At 45.2% G+C, this 908-nt stretch overlaps 1 protein-coding gene across 1 annotated transcript in view; it reads left to right on the forward strand.

The window, feature by feature from the left end:
• Window positions 1–91: 91 nt before the first annotated feature.
• LOC103523371 overlaps window positions 92–908 on the forward strand; it is a 14,250-nt gene continuing 13,433 nt past the window's right edge. Inside the window, exon 1 of the mRNA XM_008488423.1 lies at window positions 92–872. Coding sequence (XP_008486645.1) covers window positions 92–872 — 781 coding nt within the window. The remainder of the gene's footprint in view (window positions 873–908) is intronic.

Below are 908 nucleotides of genomic sequence, written 5' to 3' on the forward strand. Positions count from 1 at the left end.
ACAGTCTTTCTTCATTTCTCATTCGGAAAATGAAATCTCTACCCAACTGAGGAAATTTTGGGAGATTGAGGAGGTACAAGTGGATATTCCTATGAGCCCTGAGGACGCCCAATGTGAACGTCATTTTGTAGAGACTCATTCTCGTGACAAGGATGGTACCTATGTGGTTCGTCTTCCATTTCGTGGTGGAAAACCTCCCGATCTAGGGAATAATCTTGCCTCTGCCAAGGATCGTCTACTGAAATTAGAACGTCGCCTAGATAAAATGCCCACGTTCAAGGAATTGTACCATGCCAATCTACAAGATTATTTGGACCTTGGTCATATGGTGCTTGCTGAAAAACCATCTGCCTATGTTTTGACTCACCATGGAGTCACCAAAGATAGCTCTACTACGAAAGTACGAGTTGTTTTTAATCCTGCCGAGAAGGCTGACCCTTCTCATCCTTCTCTGAATGAAGCCCTGTTTGTCGGGCCTAAACTTCAGAACAGCATCAATGACATCATTGTGAATTTCCGACTACATCGTGTCGCTATTACTGCCGACATCAAGCAGATGTACCGTGCTATAAAGCTTCATCCTGAAGATAGTAAGTACCAACAAGTACTATGGCGCTTTGATTCGACTCAGCCCATTACCCAATACGAGATTACTCGCGTCTGCTTCGGTGTTACCAGTTCTCCATTTCACGCCCTTCGTGTCATCAAGCAATTGATCAAGGATGAAGGCGAAAATTATCCTGAAGCTGCCAAAGTCCTCGACACTGATGTATACATTGATGATGTTTGTACTGGTGCTTCGTCTGTTGCCGAAGCTTGTCAACTCCGTGACAGCTTATCTGCCTTGTTAGCTACTGCGGGTTTCGAACTCCGCAAGTGGTCTAGTTCCCATTCTGCCGTGCTTGACG

This window comes from Diaphorina citri, unplaced genomic scaffold (genome assembly GCF_000475195.1).
Source record: "Diaphorina citri unplaced genomic scaffold, Diaci psyllid genome assembly version 1.1 scaffold20932, whole genome shotgun sequence".
NCBI lineage: Eukaryota > Metazoa > Arthropoda > Insecta > Hemiptera > Psyllidae > Diaphorina > Diaphorina citri.